The 19,325-nt window shown below is 32.5% G+C and overlaps 1 protein-coding gene across 1 annotated transcript; it reads left to right on the plus strand.

The window, feature by feature from the left end:
- The first annotated feature begins 17,757 nt into the window (after nucleotides 1-17,757).
- LOC18421669 (nuclear transport factor 2B) lies at nucleotides 17,758-18,603 on the plus strand. The gene is made up of 2 exons (XM_006826407.4): nucleotides 17,758-18,165; nucleotides 18,328-18,603. Exons 1-2 carry the CDS (start codon nucleotides 17,776-17,778, stop codon nucleotides 18,400-18,402), a joined length of 465 nt encoding a protein of 154 aa, XP_006826470.3. The 5' UTR covers nucleotides 17,758-17,775; the 3' UTR covers nucleotides 18,403-18,603.
- The last annotated feature ends 722 nt before the right edge of the window (nucleotides 18,604-19,325 follow it).

Raw genomic sequence — 19,325 nt, forward strand, 5'->3', positions numbered from 1 at the left:
CTGTGGACTCCATTCGACAATCTGAAGGTGCATTAAAGAGATTGTTTACTTGTGAAGAGTGGTTAAATGACCGCCTCTCGAAGTCCAGTACTAGTATTAAAGTGGATAACATAATCTCAAATAGGCCGTTCTGGTCTCGATGTTCCAGTGTTGTAGAGGCCACTGCCCCTTTGGTCACGGTGTTAAGAATGGTGGATGCTGATAAGAAAGCTACCATGGGTATCCTTTATGAAGGTATTGAGAGGGCGAAATCAGCTATTGGGGAGAAGTGTAATTTTGCTAGCAAAGTGATCGAGATTATAGAAAAGAGGTGGAACACCAAATTCGGACGTCCAATTCATTATGCTGGTAAATATATATTTATATCATTACAATGTTTCAGTTTAAATCATCTTTTTATGAAATTGTAAATGACATTTTTCTACCTATATATTTTTTAGGTTACTACTTCAACCCAAAATTTTTCTATTTGACACCTGAACAACCCCACAAGATTATGGAAGGGGTCAGATACATTATTGCAAGGTTGGAGAGAAGCCATCGAAACCAAGTAGCAGCAATACAAGTGGTATTATTTAATGTTTGGGTAAGAATTTCATTGAGTTGTTATATTTGTGAGGAATAATGCACTAAACCGTAATATATTTGTTTTAGCTTGCATGTATAAGGACGCTATAGGATCCTTCGGAACTAGACTTGCCAGAAATTCTCGAACTGTGATGGATCCAGGTTATCCCCTCGCTAATATTTTGTTTATTCATATATTTAATCTTATGAATTGTTCTTGCCCTTACAGTGCTTTTTACATTTTAATCCAGCTGAATGGTGGGAGATATATGGTACTGATGCACCTCACCTAAAGAGGATAGCAATCAAGGTGCTCTCCCAGACATGTTCTGCTACTGGCTGTGAGCGCAACTGGAGTACGTTCCAATGGTTTCACACTACTAGGAGGAATCGACTCGCTTCTGAGAAGCTTCATAAACTAGTCTACGTTCATTATAATTTAAACCTTAGAGAGCGACAAATAAGAAGGAAGCTTGAAGACTATGGGCCGATAGACTTAGACACAATATTTGTCACAGACACAGCAGACCGATGGGTAGTAGAAGAGGAGGAGCCAGTGTTGCACAAGAGAGTGTTCCTTGAGGCTATCGGTGATGAAGATATTGAAGAAAGTGATGAGCGGCATGAAAGAGGAAGCAGCCAGCCAATGTATCCACAATATGTCGGTGATATTGCACCTAATGAGGGAGAGTGGGAAGGGGGTCTAAGAGAAAATGAGAGAGATGATGATTCTGAGGCCACCCTATCCCAGCCATATTATTCACATATTGAGTCCCAACAGCAACAGTGTAGGGATGAGCACGACAGTGCAGGTGAGCATGAAGGATGGATAAGCTTCGGGGATTTTGGATTGGGAACACAACAAAACACTAACACTCAGGGATTTGAGAATAGTCAGACGCCCGCTAATATCGATGATTCGTTTTTAGATCGAATCAATGAATTGTCAAACGAATTCAATCAATGGCACCAGCGTGACCAAGAAGAACAACAACGTCGTCTATCATTTTATTTTTAGATCGTATGTTACTAATTTTATGCTTTATTGTAGTCCATGTATGTTGATATACTTATTCCATGATAATTCTATGTTTATCCTTTTGTGTGATGTAAATTAAATGTTGAATGGCGGTTCATGCAGGGGAAGAACATATCAATATTCGCATATTCATTCAAAAACATGAAAATTCTTAATGGAGTACCCTCATTTTTTATTGAATTCCTAAAAAACAATATTTATAATGAATTTTAATAATTTTTTCGGATTTTTTTGAAGCTTTATTCTGACCGATTCACCCGATTCCTATCCGGATAGTCGATTCGCCGATCCGGATCGGTTTTTGGAAAGTCCGATCCGGGTCACCGATCCAGTTTTTAAACCATTGCTCATAACACATTTTGTTATATTTTGACATTGACAAAGGGTCAAATAAAGTTGATTTCAAGATGATACGCTGTAAATCGTAATCAACAGCTTACCGAAGAGAGTTTCATGATGGAAAGTAAAAGACTATGACAACCCACCACCCTTTTACCCTGCTTGAGGCGGGTTGAAGGAAAGTTGAAGGCAATGTTGTCAGATTCATTTAGGAATCTTATTTGGTTTGGTTAAAAAAATGAGGCAATTCGATATTTTGGTATGCTTAGAAGAAAATTTTTTATTTTTTTAACAATTTTTATATTAATAAAATTTTCTTTTATCTTTTTAAAAAGATAAACCTTAAAACTTTAATATTAACGAAATTTTCTCTTTTTTTTTTTTTTTTTTTTTAAATTTTCACGTACATGATTTTCAATAAAATTGTGAAGGTTTTCATTTTCCTCCTTCAGTGCCAAAACCAAGGCTTCAAGCTTTTCAATTTGCTTTTTCATTTCACAAATTTCTTCAAACCTTGCAATCTTGATCTTCTCTTATTTATCATCTATAATTTCAATTACTTCTTTCAATTTTGGTAATTGACAAAATAAGTTGCATTGTGTTCCACTTCTTTTTTCATATCCATATAGGATCTTGAAAATTCTTTTCTTTCGACTCTACCTCACAAATAAAGATAGGGCCATGGTCGAGTCCTCCCTTGATAATTTGTAAATTGGTTTTTCAATATTTTGCTTTTGATAAAATTCATTTAACTTGTTTTTGGGAGTTTCTTGATTTCTTTTCTGCAAAAGAAAACAAATTGCAGTAATTTGTTTGTAATTCTTTTTTTTAAAACACTTTTCTCCCATATTTTATGCCTTCTCATAACATCATCATGCATTTTTATGACATGACAAACAAGGACTTCAATGTCCTGTTTTTCTAAACACAATTTCCCTTTTTTATGCCTTCTCATTAGGCATCATCATGTCTTTCCATGGCATGACAAACTAGGACTGTGATGTCCTGTTTTCATTTCTTCAAAAATCATTTTTCCTTTGCCTATACTAGGCATGGATTTCCCATCATGCCTTCCCATGGAACGACATACCAGGACTACAGTGTCCTGTTTTTTTTCTTTCCCAAAAATTTATTTTTCATTTTTCCTATGTATACATAGACGTGGATTTCCCTTCAGAACTACTCATGTTCCCCTTTCAGAATTTCTTCTTCTTTTTCTTTTTTATCTCATTTTCTGAAAACTTTTGCAAAAATATGGCATCAAGAGCTCTCCAATTTTGTTTTCCCATTTGTTTAAAATCTCCATCATCTTTTTCCAAGAACATCACATTTAAGAAAAAAATTTTTCTCTTTCTTTTTTTTCATTGCAACTCACAAAACAACAAAATATTTTTGTTTATTATTTTTTTTAACCACCCTTTTTTAAAAAAAAAAATCAATACCCGGACATTGTTTCCATTTAAATTTTCTAATAATTGAAAATTGGAATTAATAGTTGAAAAATATTTGACTACTATGGTGTGCCATATGGAATAAACAGGAATTTGAATAAATAGATTTAAAAACTTTATCATCTTTTCCCTTGAATTTTGTTTCTGACCTACTGGATTAAATTTCCATACCAACTTCCTTGAATTTTGTTTCTGACCATTAAATTTTCACACAAACTTCTTTTTGCAACCGGTGATCTCCTTATCTCTTTTTTGGCAACCTGGACTCTCCAATGCCTGTCCTTTTTTCATGACTTCAGCTTTCCATGCCAATGCCTATCCCTTTTTTTTGTTTTTTCTTTTTTTCTCACAACCTCGGCTCTGTGGGTTATGGGCCCACCACGCTTCAGTTTCACAGCCTACGCTCTGATACCATGTTAAAATTTTAGGTATGCTTTGATATCATGTTGCAAGCTTTTAGATAAGGCACTGATACCACAGATAATTAAAAACATGCACTCATGGAGATAATCACAAAACTCATGCTTTTTCCACACACACAGATAATTAAAAACATGCACTCATGGAGATAATCACAAAACTCATTTTTTTTCCACACACACTCAAGTTGCTTCTATCTAGACACTCATTTCAATACATGGAGCCCATATATATAAGCGTTTGCAACAAAACTACCCACTACCCACGTCTTAGATAACTACCCATTACCTACATGAAGAGGGAGATAACTTCCCACTATCTTAACTACCCCTACATTCCACTTTTACTTACAAAGATAGAGATAACTTCTCACCATCTTAACTACTCATACATTCAACTATCTTAACCACCCCTACATTCCACTTTTACATATAGAGATAACTTCTCACCATCTTAACTACCCATACATCCCACTTTTATATAGAGATAGAGATAACTTCTCACTATCTTAACTACCCATACATCCCACTTTTACATAGAGAGATAGAGATAACTTCTTGCTATCTTAACTACCATACATTCCACTTTTTTTGCATCATCTTTAACACTTTTCTCGTTTGAGAGAGACCATAGTTTCAGTTTGCCGCATCAAGATTAATACAGCTTTGGAGGCCCTTTATTTCTCTCTCTACGCATTCTTAGATTTCGCACAAAAGAAAATGAAATCCCTGAGTTTTTTCTGCCGACTTGATGGATCTCCACATCTTCCAACGTCAAACTTCTTATAGACCGAGAAGCTTTTTTTCTATCTCATCCTTGTCATTCGTGCATCCCCTCTATCTCTCTCCTTGACCATTTCTTAGAACAACTTGTTCTCATATTTGTTTTGCGAAACCAAGGTCAACCTCCCTCTCAGCAACAAGTTTTTCTTACGTGATTAATATTATTTCTTGCTCAATACAATGAAAAAAAGTCAGAATCTTTTAGGCTTGTGTCAATAAATTGTGAAAATTGTACCGGACCAATTTTTTTTCTTACCAAAAAGAAATTTGTACAGGACAAATTTTTTTGTTACAAAAAAAATAAAAATAAAATAAAAATTAAAATATTCTGCCCTTCGAAAGAACATCCTTTTTGCCTTTGAAAAATCAGCCATTTGCCCAATCTCAACTAGATTTATCAGTAAACCCCTCCAAAAAACCATCAAAAAAAAAAGAAGAAAAATGCTATGAAATCCGTTAGATCTTAAATATTTACCTTTTTGTCCTCTGACCATTTGAATTGGCCTCTGAAAAATCCCAATATCAAACATCACTGTCTTACTTTTGAAATCAAATGACCTTTGAGTAACGGCCTCTGAAATATCCCTTTGAAATCTAATCTGAAACCCGCCTCTGAATCCACCTCTAATAAATGACCTCTGAAAACGGCTGATCTACTTTTTCTGAAAAAACGCCCCTCTGTTTTGTTTTTGCCTCTAGATGTTGATCTCAGGATTCAGATCTATCTGAAATCTCATCCGCCACTCTGATCTGATATTGTCGTTGACCATCTGAAACCCTTCTGAAAAACCAGCCCCCCCAAGTAAAAAATAAAAAAAATGCATTATTTTGATTTTATCTTTGCTCTGTCTCTTCTTGTTTGTAAGATTGAGTCTGTTACTCTATTACTCGATCATGTTATTTGACCATCTGAAACTCGACCTAAAAAAAAAACAAATAAATCCTCTGAAATTTTATTTGTATGATGTAGTTTGCTTGTTCTGTTACTCGATTATATCTGTTCTAGTTTGGGAGCTGTTGAATCTCTCTCGAATCCACACTGAGTTCTATTGGCTCTTCCAAGTGTCATTTCATTTTCTCAACTGTTTAGACTGTTTCTTTATATCTGGTGAAGATCTGAAGTTTTTGTTTATTGCTGAACTTTGATTTGTCCTATGTTATTGCCTTCTGTTTTTTAGGCTTGTTGATTCGTCGTTGCTCTATTGCTGATTTATGTGCATGTTGATCAAGCAATCTGAGCATAACAACTACTACTTCTACTGGCTATGCTATGCACCTGAAGATCTAACTGCTCGTTTTAACAACTAGTATTCAAACTCCAGCTACTCTCTCTCATAGCATCTTGAGTTTAAGGGGAGGTGTGAAAGGAAAGTATATAGTATATCCAGTTAATATGGAAGGTGTATATTGTAACAAGTGATTATAGAAGCGTAGATATAATATCTTGTATTTTATGGTAAGTTTGGGTATATATTAGGTATTTGTGATTTAGTTCTATATTTTCTCATCTGTAATTTGTTTATAAAAGACAAATTTGTATATTCATATGATTAATGGACACAAGTCTCTTCAGAGAAATCTGAGACACTTCACATCTCACACCGAAGTAGGCCGAATCACAGAATTACCTTTGTAAAAGACAATTTCTGCTGCAATTGAAGAGGCTAAATCAGGCCAAAGTGGGCCGAAGCGTTCGCGAAGCAAGCCGAAGCGGATGCACTTGAGCTTCATTTCACTTCGGTATAACCCCAAAATCCGATGATTTTGATCAGCTAAAGTGAAGAAAATTTGACAACATTGGTTTAAGGTCCTTACCTTTCTTAGACCAACTTTCTCGAACCACTTACGAGTTATAATTGAGTCCATGGTTTCATAAATTTAAACAAATCATTAAGATATATCAGAGTTTTCTCATCTTGTTCAATGCTTTCAAATATACTCTGAAGTGTGTACATTTAAAAATTATGTGATAGTTTCTCTTTCTAAATAATTCAAGTACTTTCTTTTCTTCAAGTTTAAAATTTGAAATAGTTTCTCTCTCTAAAAAGTTTGAGATAAACTTAAAATTTGATAAAGTTTTTCATTTTAAAAATTTTACGATAGTTTCTCTCGCTAAAAATTTCCAGGTCCTTTCTCTCTCCAAAACATAAAAGTTGATATAGTTTCTCTCTTTAAATATTTTGAGATAATCTTTCTCTTTAAAATTTTTGAGATAGTTTCTCTCTCTGAAATGTAAAAATTGAGAGTTTCTCTCTCTGAAACGTAAAAATTGAGAGTTTCTCTCTAAAATTTTTGAGATAGTTTCTCTCAATTTTTAGGCACTTTCTCACTCTAAAAGTTAAAATTTGAAATAGTTTCTCTCTCTAGACTTAAAATTTGAGATAGCCTCTCTCTCAAAAAAATTTGATGTACTTTCTCACTATAAAATTTAAAATTTGAGATAGTTTCTCTCTTTCAGATACTTTCTCTTTGTAAAACTAAAAATTTGGGATAGTTTCTCTAAAAATTTATTATAGTTTCTCTCACTAAAACTTTAAATTTGAAAAAGTTTCTCTCTCTAAAATTTTGGAAATAGTTTCCATCTCAAAAACATTTCAAGTATTTTCTCTCTCTAAAATATAACATAGGAAATAGTTTCTCTCTAAAAATTTTGAGATATGTTAATTTCTCAAAACAAAATTAAATATTTTTCTCTCTAAATTTTGATACAGTTTCTCTCTAAAATTTGATTATATTTTTTCTCTCGAAAACTTGAATTTTGAAATAGTTTCTCTCTCTAAAATTTTTGAGATAGCTTTCCTCTCAAAATTTTAGGAACTTTCTCTCTGTAAAAATTAAAATTTGAGATAGTTTATCACTCCAAAAATTTATAAATACTTTATCTATCTAAAACTTAAATTTTGATATAGTTTCTCTCTCTAAAAATTTTCAAGTACTTTCTCTCTCTAAAACTTAAAATTTGAGATAGTTTCTCTCTCTAAAAATTTTGAGATAGCTTCTCTCTAAAACTTGTTTTAGTTACTTTCTCTAAAATTTTTATATAGTTTCTCTATCTAAAATGTTAAAAATTTTCTCTCTCTAAAACTTAAAATTTGAAATAGTTTCTTATAAAAACTTTGAGATCATTTTTCTTCTTTAGATTTTTTTTATTGTATTATCCATTATAATGTCATTTTTTAATTAAATTTGAGATAGTACCTCTCTAAAAATTTAGAGATAATTTCTCTCTAAAACTTTTCAAATAGTTTATCTCTCTAAAATTTGATACAGTTTCTTTCTATAAAAGTTTAAGATATTTCTCTCCCTAGAACTTAAGACTTGAGACGGTTTCTCTCTCTACAAATTTTGAGATAGATTATCTCTCTAAAATTTTAAATGCTTTATCTCTCTAAAATTTGATATCGTTTGTCTCTAACATTTTAAGATACTTTTCTCTCTAAAATTTAAAATAGGGGATAGTTTTTCTCTTTAAAAAATATTGAGATAGTTTATCTTTAAAAAAAAAAATTGGTATTTTCTCTCTCTAAAATTTAATATAGTCTCGCTTCAAAGTTTAAGATATTTTCCCTTTAAAAAATTTTTTAATAGTTTCCCTCTCTAAAATAAGTAATAGTTTCTCTCTAAAGTTGTAAGATACTTTCTTACTCTAAAACCTAAAATTTTAGATAGTTTCTTTCTCTAATTCGTGAGGGTGTTTTTGTGGAATTAATTGTATATTATAAAGTGGATATTTCCGTAACGGGGAAATCTGGCTGAAAATCAATTTTGGAAGGTAAATAAAATAATGCATATTTCTTTATTTCTAGGTTGAAATGTTACTAATAGAAATACTTTTCGGTCTCAAAATTTTGATCCAAACGCTAGAAATGTGCCATCTCCATTGAAAAAGACTTATAGATATGTATTTCCAAATATCTAATATCAAAATATCTAGCTAAAGTATATAGGTGCTAGAGAGAATGTGTACATTGAATAGATACACCTCAAATTTTGGGTGGTCAAATTTGGGTGTCAAAGAATACAAATTATGATCTAGAATATACGTGATGGACACACGCTCCACAAGCATTTTTTCATGCCTCGTAAATTCATGCTTAGTAAATTATCTGATACATTAATTGATACTATAGTAAATGAAAAAAGTTTTAGCATTCGTTTGCTCATTCAAGAATTTTTTCCAAGTACATTTGGTATAAAATGTCTTACATTCTTAATAAATCTTATGTCTTCAATGTTTCTACGATTTTAGATCCACAAAACCTCCCCATGTGGCTTTTTACATGAGGGAGCAAGTGGACTTTGTGCTCCTACGGGAGCAGAGTATACACAACAGTAATAACATAATATTAGATTGGGGACTATCTACAAGAGACCATTCGTTTTGTACACGTAGGTCACAAACTATTCTCATTTATTAGCTCTCAAATTCGATGGCTCTATTCTCATTTATTAGCTTTCAAATTCGATGGCTTGGGTAGCTTTCAAATTCGATGATTTGGGTGGAGCAATGAAGTCCGATAAATATTTTTTTAAATTTTTTATTTAATCAATGATATTTTTACAATCACCTATTTTGAAATTTAAAGGACAAAATAAAAAGTAGGGCACAACTATTTCCACTCATTAGTTTTCAAAGTGGAAGGCTTGGGTTGAGTCACGAAATCTGATAAATTTTTTTTGAAACTTTTTGTCTAAACAATGATACTCTTACGACCACGCATTTTGAAATCTAAAGGACCAAAATGATTGTGACCTCGTTGTACAAAACGTAAATGGTCAAGGTAAAAACTAGAATTGCATACCAGATCACATCGTGCCCCCGGATTCGGTATCGCATGGATCCGTCCAACCTTCACATTGTGCACCCGGATTTGGAATAGCATGGATCCGTCCAACCCAAAAACGGGAGCCGGCTGGTTTGACAGGTTTGACACAGATTCGGAATCGCACGGAACTGTCAAATGCAAATCCACTTTAAAATAACCCTAAGAGGACTATTTAAAAAAAAAAGAAATAAATTGAATTCTATAAACATTTCAATTAGGCCATGCAGATTATGGATGACTTCTATTCAATACTGAAACATTATTTTTTCAGGAACATAAAAGAAAATATATTAGATGAAAAACAGGAGCCGGCCAGTTTGACATATGGATTCGAAATCACGGAACTGTCCAACCCAAAAACGGGAGCCGGCCAGTTTAAGACACGGATTCGGAATGGCACGTTCGGCCGGTCATAGAATCGGTTGACTCTTCAGTGACCATTCTTATCGAACTCCGACAAATTGCATGTAATTCATTTCATTAAATCTTTTTTACAAGCAACATTTCGTTATCTGAGTACGGTGGTGCCCAATATCAAAATAATTTCTTTTGTAACGTACCACCATGCAATGCCAATTGCGCCCTGCTTTTCCAAAAGGTTCGTAGGTAGTAACATGGTGTCTACAGTGGCGAGACAAGAAAAAATTTTTACACATAAATAAATAAATAAAAATTATAAACAAGAAAATAATAGATACCCATGGGACTGACATGGAACTAGGGATCCGCACTTCATAGGAAACCTTATGCTAATAATTAATTTATTAAAAAAAGATGAGAGGACATTGTCAAAATAATAATAATAATAATAATGCTTTTTTCAAAAATGCCTAATATTTTGGGGTTAAACATAAAAATTATTGAGATCTTACACATATTTTTGAAATAGCCTTGTCATTGGTCATCTATGTTTAATTTTTTTATTTGACAAAATTTATTATAATATCATAATTAATAATTATACAGTGATAATCAAATCTTGAATTATAAATTATATAATGTATTATTTGTTTTTTAGAAGATACTACAGAACGCCTATAAGAGAAAATGATGTAATTTCGTCTACTTTCATCACCATCCAAACTTCATCGTACGGTCACAGTTGTTCGGTAGTGTTTCAATTTTCATTTTCTTTTTATTAATCGAAATAATCTGAAATTTGGAGTATATATACATTTTAGTGAGGCGCATCTAATAAAAAGATGAAAAAATAACTCGCAAAATAAAAATTGATCAAAATACCCCCATAAAGTTTTGAAGGTATTCTGGTTAATTTATATTTTGTGAATTATTTTTTTAATATTTTTATTAGGTGTGTCTCACTAAGATGTACAATTGTTCCAAATTTCAAGTAATTTAGATTTGTAGAAAAAAAATTGAAAATTAAAACACTATCAGATAACTGTAACTGTACGATGAAGCTTGGATGGTGATGAGATTAGACGAAATTACTATTCATTCTCACTTATAGACATTGAGAAGAGTTTTCCTTTTCTAATAGTTATACATAAAAAAAAATTTAAATTAAGTAATATTATAAGACATTTTGAATTTATTCTCAGCCAACAAATTCATCCCACCTTAAGATAGACAATAAAGGCTAGGCATCTTTTTTTCCACGTGTGACCATCAAGAAATTGATGCAAATTCTAATTTTCTTAACTTGGGCAATGTAAAAAAATATAGCATACAAGTATTTTATAGTCCATTGGCTAAATAATTCATCATCTAAAAGTTATACTAAAAGTTTAAATTTGAAATATTTAATTTTAAGATTTTTATTTTAATTAGATTTTTGTTAATTTTAGATTAAAAATGCTTTAAACAAGTCTTTTACCTTAAGTCTTAAATATCCAATATGATATCGAGGAACCACATTACAAATTGAAGTCCCAAGCGATGACATCATCAAATGTCAAAAAGGTCTTTTTCCGTTCTTACTTATCCGTATAAATTAGCTTAAAGACCATATAGTCCTATGAGCCTTTAAAATCATTTATGTTATTATAAAATGTTTCTAAAATCATTTATGTTATTATAAAATGTTTCATTAATTTTAATTTCATAAATTATATGAAATAAACACTTTATAAAATCGAAATTTGACTTGGATAAATGAAACATCGCATCTATTATGAAGTTTTAATAAATGCATCGATATTTCATTTAAAGATAAAAATTTACATATAAAAGGTTAGATTTTTAACAAATTATAATTAAAATATTATCATTTTATCAGCACAACTTTGGATGCAAACTTTTTAAACGCTTAATTAATAAAGCAAACTTAGTTTACCATTAAGTATAAATTAAAATATGTAATAAATTAACTTATTTATGTTATAGAAAATCGTAAGGAATTAAAGTTAATGCTATCTTTTTATTTTAATAACATTTAAAAAATGTGCTTAACATTTCCTAATTTTATGCATAGATCACATTCTATCTTGACTCTTTTTTTATTTATTTTTTTTATTTTCCTCAAAATGCCATTGGTTCCAATTTGCAAGTCCCAAAAGTACTTATTTGAGAGACCATTGATTTCATTTTAATAAAACTTCTAAAATTTTATACTTTTTTTGTTTGATAAATTAAGAAACATTTTAATATAGGGTGCGGTTTGTATGAGATTGCAACTTTATTTGTAAAAATAAGGTTTACAACACTCTACACAATTATTTACACGTAGTTAAGTATATATGACTGTATCTATCATGTTACTATTTGTGTTCCTTTGGGAATATTTTTTTTCAATTTATATATATATATATATATATATATATATATATATATATATATATAATTTTTTAAAAATAGTAAAATTTAAATTTTTGAATTGAAAGTATTTGCTTATGATTAAAAATAGATTTCTAAATATCAGATATCAAAAATAGTTTTCCATTTTGACAGAGTAATTGCATAGTATGCTCCTTATACAAGTTTCTAAAACTAAATGACTACAATGGGTACAATGTGGTATGGCAAAAGCAACAGTAATAACTTTAGAACTTTTACAAAGTAACCAACATCTTTAAAGAAGAAAACAATTGAGTCCTTGAGTATCCAACAAGAAAGAATTCATATTATGAAATAAAAAATCATCCAAAGAGTAAGACAAAAATAAAAAAAAACCTATATGTCAGATTCATTAAGGTTTCTCTTTTGAAGAAATACAATTATGAAAATGGAAAGAAAGACAAGAGAGAGGTTTTTACGCCAATGCGAAGTACATTTCTAGGTTATATCTTTTAAAATAAATTAGAAGGTTTCTAAAAAGTTCTCACTGACTTAAATAACTTAACACTAATTACAGATAAACCTACTATACAGTCTAACAAGACCACAATAAAAACTTATGTTTTTTCTTCTATGCAATTAAAACTTTTGTAGAAAGACAGATGCCACAACACCAGAGCAATCCACCTCTCAATTAGTGTAACATTGTCACACTAGCCCAAGACTCACAACCGAATAGAAAAAAGAAGAAGAACCAAAATGATGTGGAAGAAAAACTAATCTTTCATTAAATGATGAAAAATAGGGTACACAAAGGCATTACAATCTTGACACCCCAAATTAACCTTAACATATATGACCTAGGGGTACACAAAGGCATTACAATCTCAACACACAAGATTAACCTTAATACTTGTGACTCTAATTTTCTCACCACACACGTCTCTTTAAATAGATGTCCTTACAACCATATTTCCTCTAATAACTACCCACTTGCAACAATAACTACTAACCACCTAGTAGTTTTATAACTTCTTATTAAAGAAACTTACAAGTACAACCTCACTACATTATTTGATAAAATAAAATAAAAGCTAATATAATTTCTAGAAAATACACTTTAACAATTTTAACACTCCCTCTTAAAGTGAACTTTCTAGATAGGAGATCATGACTGGCTCTTAAGTGTGATGCAATCATCTCCATCACTTACTGAAATCGAAAATCTGACCATTTGACAAGCCGTCAAGGAGACTCTCAAATTCCACCAAGGATGGCTGCATAGCCTCCCTTGATTAGAGATAATATTGGGAATATACTCCCTCTTTAACCCAATTGTTTTATTCGTGTCGCTGAAATAGGTTCTTTCATAACAACATGAAATCTCCAAACAAAGATTCATGATCTTTGAGAATAATTTGGAAATAGAAATATTGCCTTGAGTTGAGTTCCTAACTCAACACTAAAACCATTCAACCTTTCACCCGGATCCATCTTAAAAAACGACAACCAATCTTCTTCACCAGGGGAATCAAGACACATCACCACCACTCTTGTGGCTTTGATACCATGTATAGAAAAACCGATGCCACAAGACCGGAACAATGCGCTTCTCAATTAGTGTAACACTGTCACACTAGCCCAAGATTCACAACCAAATAGAAAGAAGAAGAACAACCAAAATGAGGTAGAAGAAAAACTAATCTTTCAATCAAAGATGAAAAATGGGATACACAAAGGCATTACAATCTTGACACCCAAGAGTAACCTTAACACATGTGACCCAGGAGTACACAAAGGCATTACAATCTCAGCACACAAAATTAACCATAAGACATGTGACCCCAATTTTCCCACCACACATCTCTTTTTAAATAGAGGTTCCTACAACCATATTTCCCACTTGCAACAACAACTACTAATCACCTAATAGTTTTATAACTTCCTACTATACAAACTTACAAGTGCAACCTCACTACATTACTCAAAATAAAATAAAAACTAATATGATTTCTAAAAAATACACTTTAACAATTTTAACAACTTTAAGCCTCAGTGTCAGTTTGTAATGCACATATGCCCTTTTCAAATATATAATTAAACAATATATTCATTTAAAATAAATTCTACATTTATATGGACTTCTTTGAAATAAATTAGATATACTTTAAGCCGGTAACACAACATAATGCCAAAATAAAAATGACATATTGTACTACTACAATATTAATTAAAAATAATCGCACAATATAATCTAGCATTATCATAATAAAGAACTTGCAGTTTATAATTTTTAAACAATCTAATGCATATATCCTTTTAACTCTATAATGAAACAATATATCATGTTTAAATAATGAACAAATTCATGCAAGCAACATAACAGCAAGACTTACTTGCTAATAACAGCAAGACTTACTTGCTAGTTCTTCCTTCTATATTTCTTTGCTTGTAGAATTCATTTGTCATTGATTAAACAAAAGTATGTCACATATTCATTGTATGAGATAGTGGATGTAATTAACAAGGTGTCTATAGATACTTTTTAACTGCTCGATCCCCAAAAATAAAATAAAGCTCTGCTCATGGATATTCTTTGGCAAAGTGATTGATGAAGTTCTTTTAAATTTGTTCCGTATTCTTCGCGCATTTTAACTTAAAATCACCCTAACAATTCCCATGCATACACATAATTTTCTAGGGTGCTGATGAGCTTCATCTTTGTTGGTGAGAAATATTGAATTTAGGCATCACCTGAGTGCATAAACTAGGCTGTTTCACTTGATAAATGTTTTTCCTCGAGTATTCTTTTATTTTAGTTCCTTCTCCTTTTAATTTATGTTAGCTTAGCTTTAGCTTGAATTTTCATAATTGCCATAGGTTTTACATGAGGAAAAAGTTTATATAAGGTTGCAACTTTAAAATGTAGGATTATAGATGCATATCAAAAATCCATATAAAAATATTGTTTTAATATTGAAGAACCCTCTAATTGATCATCTCAACATCGAGATGTCTGAATATGAAAAAAAAAATTAAAATTTTGAGTTTCAGAAGTAGTGGATCTTGCAACACATTATCTAGACCGTCCATTTTCAAGATTTTCACTAGTTTATAGATCTACTTGATTTTAACCATTTTTGGAGTTTAAAATTTTATAATTGGATGTGAAAATAGATTTTGAGATAATCCTAGGAATTTTTTACTCCAAAATTACATGTTATGATAAAATTTGGAGGTGCGCCTTAATTGGATAGTTTAAGGTTGCAACCTTATAGAAACCACACCCTTTACATAATTACTGAAGTTTACATTCTGAAAATAAATATAAATGAAAATTTTGGAATTGTAGTTGCATTTTGTGGTTCGCACATGTAGAATAACGGTCTCAACTTGAGGGAGAATTCATCGAAACGGCATCAACACACTATATTGAAGTGAGTTTCTTATCTGAAGAGAAAAGGGAAAAGTGGCTCCCATGCTAGCGCAAACATGGAAGTTGTCTGTGATATTTATATATATTATTTCTTTATGCTTTTGGTGAATGCTGTTGGCTGAAATCTTTCTTTTATTGTTTTTGCCTTTTTAGTTATCGAACTATCTACATGCGTCTCCTCTACGCCAAAGCTTACCTTATCAAAATTCCTACCCTCAACCATCTGTATTTCTTTGGAGGCCATGGACTATAAAAAGTGACTGTTCACAAAAAAAGAAAAATACAAAAAAAAAAAGTGCAAAAACAAGAATACTTAGTCACATTCTACAAGACTATAATGAAGTTATTCAACTTTCACATGCCACCCACAGATTTAAGCTTTAGGAAAATGCTTATATAAGATATCAGCCTTATACTATTGAAAAGTAAGGTGCACCGCAAATATCTTTTAGAATATAGTGTCCTGATGTTGAAAAACCTTCCTATATTGTCATCTCGACTTTAATAGGCATGGATATGAAAAAAAGAATAAATTTCAAGTACTCAAAATAGCATTTTGTATCAAATTATCTGGACCATCTATTTTCAAGATTTTCTGGTGTTTATAAATATGTTTGGTCTGCACTATTTTTGAAATTTTAAATTTTATAATGATAGCTTAGTTATAAATTTTCAAATTATTGTAAGGTTTTTGAAACCGGTATTACATTCTAGACAAAATTTAAAGGTGCACCTCACTACAATATAAAATGAGCACCTTATACAAACCTCACCCTGAAGCGAGCTTGTTAAATTTATTACATTTTTCTAGTTCTAATTACCCGATTTGACCTTGGAATCGTTGGGTACCCATCCCAGTTCCTCGACAGTATTAGGAATGGTTCTCTAACAAGACGAACCAATTTTATTAGGGAACCAAGCTATCTAGGCCAACTAGACGGCCAGGTACCTACTTTCTTTATTTTTCAATTTTCAATTTATTTAAATCTTTTGTCACCCAAATCTCTCGGCCGGATAGCAGATCTACGTCGACAATTTACCTATTCGGACCGATTTCTCGGGGGCCAATTCACTCAACTAATCTGAGTTTTTTAAATTGGACAAGCTTTTTATGCTTCCCCTACAACATAGAAGTTCTATACTCCCCCTTATCCAACTGTCCATTCTAAATGGAGGGCTAAGATTGCCCCAATCACAATGTCACGTCTCTACACTATTTTATTTTTAATTTTTTTCTAGAAACTATTTTGACACCAAATTTTGGATGTCCATTCCTCTATTAAACTCGCACTAGTGAAAAATATAAAAAAAATATTTTCAATAAAATAAAATGACTAAATACCCCTGAAACTTTCAATGGGTATTTTGATCATTATATTTTATCAAAAAATTATTTTTAATATTTTTTATAGGTGCATCCCAATGAGAAGATGACACGTACCAAATTTCATATTCATACAATTTGTATAAAAAAAAACTAAAAATAAAATGTTTTGAGACATCGGATCTAAGATCAAACGGTGAGTGACTCTCTTGATCAAAATTGGACGGCTGGATGGTAGGGGGAGGATAAAACTTCTATGCTGTAGGGGAAGTATAGAAACCTTTCCCTTGTAACCTTGTTTGTGATAAAAAATTCAGGAGAGAGAAGACGGATACTGATCAAATTCAATTCGGAATGCTACAAAATTTTGTATGTTGAACTAGCTTCATTGGTGCATGAAGTATTAGAGTGATTCTCTACATTTAAAACCTCTGATAATGATAAAAAAATTGTCCTCTGAGAAAACAAATTGTTAGAGATTAAGAAGCCTATTGTAACATAATTTTCAAATTAGCAATAGAACAATCCTCCTTCCTCTGGTGGATAGAGTTCGTCCTTGTCAAGTTAGTTTGGAGCGCTTCTTGTAGTCCAAGCAGTGTTACATCGACACGGACATAGGTGTCGTATCTAGTAAGTCCACCCAAAAACCCAGTCTGGTATTAACCCGGGAGTAACTCCTATGGCAACCTAGGGGCAAAGCTGTAATTTGTGGAGGGCCCATCCATATCCTTTTTGGGTAAGGAGATTCTTTGCTTGCAAACCCAGCACACATGCGCATTACTACATTCTCTTTTTATCAATTCAGAGAGAGAGAGGGAGAGAGCAGTATATAAGGGTTGGGTTTGGCATTTGGGAATGGGAATGGGAATGGGAATGGAAGGAAACAGAGGTGTCATGGTTGAGAACGAAGGGGCGATGACAGGGGAAGCAGCGGCAACAACAATGGAGGAACAGTTGGAGATGGTGGCCAAGGCCTTTGTTGATCACTACTACAACACCTTTGACAACGGTCGTGCCTTATTAGGGCCCTTGTATGCGGCCACGTCTTTGCTTTCCTTTGAGGGGCAGATGGTGAAGGGGGTGGCAGACATTGTGCAAAAGCTCACCCAGCTGCCGTTCGATCAATGCCGCCACCACATCTCCACCATTGATTCCCAGCCCTCTGGCCCGGCCGGGGGAATTCTAGTGTTTGTCAGTGGGAACCTCCAACTTCCTGGCGAGGAGCACCACCTTCGGTTCAGCCAGGTCCGTCTATATGTTCATGTGCACGTGCACATCCGCATGCGTGAGAGAGTTTTTGTTTTTCGCTTTTTAATTATGAAAATATAGAAAACTACCGTCCATGCCATTTCTCTGTGGCATCTCTTTTATTATGATTTAATTATTTGATTTTTTTTGTTGGTGCAGATGTTTCACTTAATTCCTACCCCCCCAGGGAGCTTCTTTGTGCAAAATGACATTTTTCGCCTCAATTATGGTTGACCAAATTGAATCATTCATGTGCTGCTTGTATTCAGGAACTGGACTTGGACTTAAGGGGTTAGCAATTCAGGTCAAGCAACACTGTATCTAAAGTTCTATTCCTACCACTGAAATATCAAAAAAAAAAAAAAAAATGTGTTGCCTGTATTGTATTTTTGTTGCTTTTCTAATAAAGAGGATGGTTAGGATTTCGCCCTTCAACTGAGAGAAATCTTCTCCATTGATTCATATGGCTTTCCATATTTCATGTTTACATATTTTTGCCAATGGTGTATGAACCATTTTACCCTTAGCAACTTGAATTGAGTGCCTGGATTTGGAGGATCACTTATGACAGAAATCTTAGTCTTCGATCACTATCTATCTTCCATGGGATGTCAAATAGGAAGCCTTAATCCATTTAATAGACGGTCGAGATCTTTTCTCGGCCCTGCCTAAACCGTACCCCCCGTTCAGGCTGGATCAGGGATCATGGCCCCGCCCAGCCTTGCTTTTTTCTTATTACTTTAAAAATAATAAAAATAAATCAATATGGGCCAAACCCCATTAACAGAGCCCAGACTGGCCGTGTAAAGTCAGGCCAGGGGCAAGGCCCGTTTGGACCTGCATGGTCTCTAGGGTCCTGTCCCGCCGCACTTCCAACCTTTGGAAGAAAGCATGGAGGAATCTCTACAAAGAGAGAGAGAGGAATAAATTCCAAAGTCACAAAAAGAGTAAACTGGTTTGAATACGTACATTCCAACTAAATAAAGATAAAGTGGATGTTTTTTTATTCCTTTCATCAATTCCATTTCGTTGTTTTTCATCATTGGAAATATATTTATTTATAATCTTTTTTTGTTGATTCAAGATTAATCTTGCTGTCAAAAGAAGAGCCCTTTAGATGGATTGAATTTTTCTATAAAAACAACATTTATTGCCTA

Source organism: Amborella trichopoda, chromosome 2 (assembly GCF_054954075.1).
Source record: "Amborella trichopoda isolate Santa Cruz 75 chromosome 2, AtrichopodaSantaCruz75HAP2 v2.0, whole genome shotgun sequence".
Classification (NCBI taxonomy): Eukaryota; Viridiplantae; Streptophyta; class Magnoliopsida; order Amborellales; family Amborellaceae; genus Amborella; species Amborella trichopoda.

What these genes read in the sequence shown, in the direction of transcription:
- LOC18421669 (XM_006826407.4), top strand. Translation starts at nt 17,776, where the DNA reads ATGGGAATGGGAATGGGAATGGAAGGAAACAGAGGTGTCATGGTTGAG. An exon ending in ACCACCTTCGGTTCAGCCAG is followed by an intron (nt 18,166 to 18,327) that starts GTCCGTCTATAT and finishes TTGTTGGTGCAG; the next exon opens with ATGTTTCACTTAATTCCTAC.